General features: G+C 39.1%; 2 protein-coding genes across 2 annotated transcripts; both read right to left on the bottom strand.

Annotated features, from left to right (window-relative positions):
- Positions 1-404: 404 nt before the first annotated feature.
- LOC140013294 (acid beta-fructofuranosidase 2, vacuolar-like) lies at positions 405-2,861 on the bottom strand. The gene is made up of 5 exons (XM_072062516.1): positions 2,010-2,861; positions 1,560-1,721; positions 1,221-1,456; positions 1,005-1,092; positions 405-849 (listed from the first exon to the last, which is right to left on the bottom strand). The coding sequence occupies exons 1-5, from the start codon at positions 2,733-2,735 to the stop codon at positions 577-579; spliced, it is 1,485 nt and encodes a 494-aa protein (XP_071918617.1). The 5' UTR covers positions 2,736-2,861; the 3' UTR covers positions 405-576.
- Positions 2,862-4,017: 1,156 nt separating this feature from the next.
- On the bottom strand, positions 4,018-4,910 carry LOC140013591 (acid beta-fructofuranosidase-like). Its single transcript, XM_072062936.1, has 3 exons — positions 4,490-4,910; positions 4,170-4,178; positions 4,018-4,076 (listed from the first exon to the last, which is right to left on the bottom strand). Exons 1-3 carry the CDS (start codon positions 4,908-4,910, stop codon positions 4,018-4,020), a joined length of 489 nt encoding a protein of 162 aa, XP_071919037.1.
- Positions 4,911-5,377: the final 467 nt, after the last annotated feature.

Genomic DNA, 5,377 nt, shown 5'->3' with positions numbered 1-5,377 from the left:
GGTTGATCCTCTCAAGAAAGTAAAAGAAAAAAAAAAAGTACCACCAGAGTAATTTAGTGTGTTACTTGCTTTTTAAGAAATAGAACATACACAACTTTGCCGTTCTTATACAAATTGACTATGTACGCGTAAATATTTTTGTCTAGCTTTTTTTGGTTTATAGTTTGTCGTCTGTTAGTTCATTACGAAGAAAAAAAATCACAATTATTAGGATTGGTGGCGGGAGATGGCATTGGTGGAGTTGCTGCTGGTGGTGGCGGGAGATGGCATTGGTGGCGGGGAAGGGGGAGGGGGAAGAAGAAGAAGAAGAAGAAAAGAAAAAGGAAAGAAAGAAAAAGAAAGAGAAAGAGAAAAGGAAAAAAAAAATTTCACCTTACAAAAACTATTACAAAATTTTTCACCTTACAAAAACTTCTACAAAATTGTTTCGAAAACTTCTACCGTGCACTACAGTAAAGTTTTAGATAAACTCCCAAAAAAATTCAAATTCCAAACAAGCCCTTAAAATTGTCCAAGCGGGAATAATCAAGAAAGTGGGATTTAACGGCCATCTAGAAAACAAAACATAGCTTAAAATTAAAAAAAGAAACCAAACAATATGGCTACAATGAAGATGGCGGAACAACTTTTAAGAACAACAAAGTTGAATTTGTTCATGCTGTCATTGGAGGGATACATGTTTGCGGAGTTCATCTGCCACGCCCTGATCGAGGCCTTAACCTTGGCGTCGGTGGCATTGTTGAACAAGAAAAGCCGCGCATGTTCATACACAGAATTTGTTGGATATACCCGTGATGTAATACATGTCCTTCCACCTTGCCCAAAGCTCTCCACAATGGAGTGATCAACCTGCGTCATCAAAAGCCCATCATCCATATTAGTCTTCCGTACAACTATTAAATGGATAAATCGGGCTTGTTTGGCCCACTGTAGCATACATTCTTCATCGTTTGGACTGGCCAAGCTTGGGCCAAATCCAAGCTTGACAGGATAATATAACTTACCAATATCCTCATAGACAGTTTTTCTCCTTCCAAGACCGGAACGGTGCTGCCGTAGACGCCCTTCCTGACATCCGTTGCTTTAGATGACCTTAAAAATTGTGCATTGAACGAGTCAAAAATGCAATCCAATTTTCACTAACTGTGCAATTCTTGCGATGGAAAATTGGATCAAACAGGGCAAACTGAAAGGCAAAAAAAAAAAAAAAAAAAGAAAACCTTGAAAGATCAGAACAGAAGGATGTCTTGAAATTTCCATCTGTTCCCTTGGCAATGTAGAAGTAAACAGGAGTCTGCTCAGACTGATCATTATCTGCGAGAACTAACAAACCAAACGGACCCAATGCGCCCCTCTCAGCAGCACCGCCGCTTGTGCTGCAAACATACTCTGCATCGGTTCCGTTAACCATCTCCTTAGCCTCTTTATCGATCTCAAACTCAGCAACAATATCCAACTATAAAAACCAACGACATAGAAAATGGTCTGCGTCAGCAAAATCATGTCCTTGTCGGAAGTATCAATAACAAATTTCAAGAAAAACAAGTACTGCTACTAACCTGTGCTGCAGAGCCCACATCAAGTGGTATCACTGAACCTGGTTTAACCTCCACACCGTCGAAACTCTTGCCATTTAGTCTCAACTTCTCAACCTCCTCCACTGGCCATTGCAGCAGGTTTGTACCAGTTTTCTTATCATACAATACTGTCCTTGGAATGGCCTGTTCAACGTATACAGCACACCATCATGAATAAAATTGTACCAAAACGTTTTTATTCAGCTCCATTTACATCTCCTAATGACTGCATAAATTTCAAATTTAGAGCCGCAAAATCATTAGCTTTTGAAATCCCACTCTGAGCTCGTCTCGATGAGAACTTACTCAAGATTGGTTGGTTGATTGATTGTACTAAAAGAAATTTAATCAGTTCACTTGTTAAGAAATTTAATCTGTTTTTTTCCTTCCAAATAGTGCCTTGACCAAACAAAGAATGCACTGCACACACACCTGAAGGGATGCCCAGCCTTTAGCAATGTCAGCAGCTTCGCTATCAGTCTCAGTAATCCATCCCCAAAGCACTCTTCTCCTCTTCTCTTGATCATAAAACGTCTTAGATGCATAGAAATTACCATAATCATATCTTAATCCAATGCCAACATCTAACGTGGGATCATCGGGAATCCATTTCCCACGAACTCCATCATATGCGCCTAATGCGTAGTAATCATTTCTGTCATCATCCAAGCTAGCCTTCACGACGTGTTTCACACCTGAACCATCGTCGGATGTGTCCAGCCCATTTTCATCCGTTCTTGAAACCGGGTAAAAATCCACACATTCCCACATGCCCGTACCCGGGACTCCATGGAGGACCCCATCCAGGAGCTCATAGGATTTGAAATCCACCGTGTCATAGACAAGTGAAATTCCAGTCTTGTTCACTTTTGAACCAATGGTAATTCGCCACTTGCCCTCTGAGGTGTACCAGGCTGTTGTGGGGTCACGGAAATCCTTAAAATGGATTCCGGGTGGTGGGACGAGAACCGGGTTTCCGGGGTACTTGACCCACTCGATGAGGAGAGGATCAGACGGGTCGGCAGGGTACGCCAGATTTTGCACCTGCACAGTTGCGTTGGTCGAGCCGGTGTACAGCATGACGAGTTGACCGTCGGGAAGGATGGTTGCAGACCCGGTCCATACGCCATTTTGATCGTACCATTGATCGGCCACCATGGCTATTGGCAGATGGCGCCAGTGAATCAGGTCCGTTGACACTGCGTGGCCCCACACAATGTTGCCCCACACTGCACCATCTGGGTTGTACTGATAGAACAAATGGTACCATCCCTTGTACAATAAAGGACCTATGAAATGGGAGTAAGATTTTAGATGAATCTAAAGAAAGTAAAAATTCTCAATGGTCTTTAATGGTATACCACACTTTTTTTCTTTCTTGGGGAGAAAAACTTGATGGTGATATTTGTTCTCCTTTTTTTCAAAGTCATGAACAAGTTGTTCAGGTTTAGAAAAAAAAAAAAAAAATTCCATTACACAGGCAGCAGATAAAAACTTAATCCTTAGAAAACAACAGGAAAAAAAAAAAAGGGATAAAAGATAAGCTCTAGATAAAGTTGATGATGCAAGAATGACTTGTTTGGAATATGGTCAATTTACATCCTAATGTTTTTATTCCTTAGTAATCACCCATTTGAACTTTTAGTGGATATAGGGCTGCAATACATTATCACCGAAAAGTTATTCAAATAACTGCCGGATGATTTAATTTTAAGGTGTATTGATACGAATTTTCGCTTGCATCATAAACACATTTTCTAATGTACTTTTTTATATTCTTAATCATCTTTTTATCTCACATATATCACATCACAAAAAATGCTACAGTTGCCTCGAAACTTCGTGAAAGATAATCTTTCTTATACATTGTATATAAAATTTACTATTCTTCTATAAAGGTTCAAAATCAGGATCTAAAACCATATCTCTTTTTGTTCTCTCTGTCTCTCTTTTTTGTTTTTGTTTTTTTTTGTAATCTTTAAAAAAGTCAAATCTGGAAAGTAAAAAAGGGCTGAGAACATAAAAGATTGCTAAAAGCACTTCAAAGAAGGCAGTTGAGAATACACAAAATCAATTATGTGGTGTTAGTTGCTTCCTATAATGTCTACCTCCTTTAAAATGACCATCTTCAACATTTCCGGGAATTAGGGACTTGACTAGATTGTATTAACAGAAAGCATCCACGAAGAAAGTTTTTTCTAGTTTTACATGTTATCCCATTTCTATATCCAAATTCAATACAAAAAACCACGAGAAAATCAAGATATCTAGATTAAAATTTAGAAGAGTAGATGTAGTAGGATACTTTAAACTTATCTAGTAGCTTCTTAATCGAGAGAAGATCCATCGAACTACTAGCTTTCTGTGGGAATGATAAAATTTCTTAATACATGGAACTATCACACTGAAATCAGATTACTTAAACCAAACAGGAACACATTTACGCGTTGCGTTTCAAATCAATTGATCGGTCTGTATTTCTCAACTCATTTCCAACAGCTAAAACGACAAAAAAAAAAAAAAATTCTCAAAGAAAGGGTGGTGGTGTTGTTAGAACTTAGAACAGGCATGGTTATTGACTTTTGTGCTTACCATTAGGATCTGTAGAAGTAAAGATTCCCCCAGTCCAGGCAATGCCAGCCAAACATCCGGCAAGAGAACAAAGGAGGAGATAAAAGGGGAAAAAAAAAGAATTAGAGATAATCAAATTTGAATGTAAACAAGGAAGCTCAATCCAACTAGAGAAATGGATGGAAACATTATCCAGAAAATATATTAATTACGAGCAATTTGCATTGATGAATCCGCAATCCAATCTCACCCAAAAGATAAACAAAAATATATGTATACATATATAAAAGAGAAGCACATCTTTAATCAACACTATAACAAACAACAACTGAATTTGTTACCATTCATCCAATTCTTCCTCGGCTGAAAATGGAATGCAGTTCTTTGCCAAGCAAGCATTTGATTAGTCCATGAAAATGGAGTCCCTTCCCCAGCAAACAAGAATGGACCATTTGACTTGGCCGACACTCCTTCCGCCACCCCACGGGCTACCGCCGGCCGCGGCGTTGACTCCAGCCCTGATGAGGTAGATGTCGCCTCATCATTAGGCATGGATGATGACAGTTTTTTTGCATATCCATCTCTATCCACCAATGCCACCAAAAGACCACCGGCCAACAGCCCAGCTACTAATAAGAGAATGAATTTCGTGGGCCGTCGGCATTTCGCCTTTACTCCCGTCCTCTGATCGTCATCACCTAACAGCGGAGCATAAGGGGATGGGGCGGGATTTGATGGTTCATGCCAGCCGGAAGATGCCATTCTTCTCTCTTGTTCAGAATGTTACATGACCTCATCAGAATTCACGTAAGAAAGGGTGAAATACATATATAAGAGAAGCGTTGTGGATATAGGAAAAGTAAAGAATAATATACGTTCATGAGTTTGACAGATGTGGCTTGTGTGTCAGTTTTGGAGTTCAGCGGAATTTATGATTGTTGAGTTTGTACAAGGGGCACATGTTGTTAAGGTTTGCTGGTTTTCCCGTTCCCGCATGGCTGGAAATAAGAGGAAGAGGACACAAAAGAGGGAGTTGTTTTTGGCCTGCCAGGATTGCCACAGCAAATTTTCCTCAATGTCAAGATTACTTTCAATCAATCAACTTTATATTTATATAATTATATATAAAAAATTTTTAGATCCATTGAGTATTATTTTCTCCTATTTTCTCTCTATAATTAATATTTTTCCCTACTCATTTACTGTCCTTTTTCTCTATCTCTATCTCT

This window comes from Coffea arabica, chromosome 8c (assembly GCF_036785885.1).
Source record: "Coffea arabica cultivar ET-39 chromosome 8c, Coffea Arabica ET-39 HiFi, whole genome shotgun sequence".
Lineage (NCBI taxonomy): Eukaryota > Viridiplantae > Streptophyta > Magnoliopsida > Gentianales > Rubiaceae > Coffea > Coffea arabica.
The sequence above is the reverse complement of the archived record's forward strand: the minus strand, read 5'-3'. Positions and strand labels throughout refer to the sequence as shown.

Excerpts from the sequence above, each read along its gene's own strand:
- LOC140013591 (XM_072062936.1), bottom strand. The coding sequence starts at position 4,910 with ATGGCATCTTCCGGCTGGCATGAACCATCAAATCCCGCCCCATCCCCT.
- LOC140013294 (XM_072062516.1), bottom strand. The coding sequence starts at position 2,735 with ATGGTGGCCGATCAATGGTACGATCAAAATGGCGTATGGACCGGGTCT. Across the intron at positions 1,722-2,009 it reads AAGGCTGGGCATCCCTTCAG|GCCATTCCAAGGACAGTATT; the intron begins GTGTGTGTGCAG and ends TACGTTGAACAG. Across the intron at positions 1,457-1,559 it reads ATGTGGGCTCTGCAGCACAG|TTGGATATTGTTGCTGAGTT; the intron begins GTTAGTAGCAGT and ends TGGTTTTTATAG.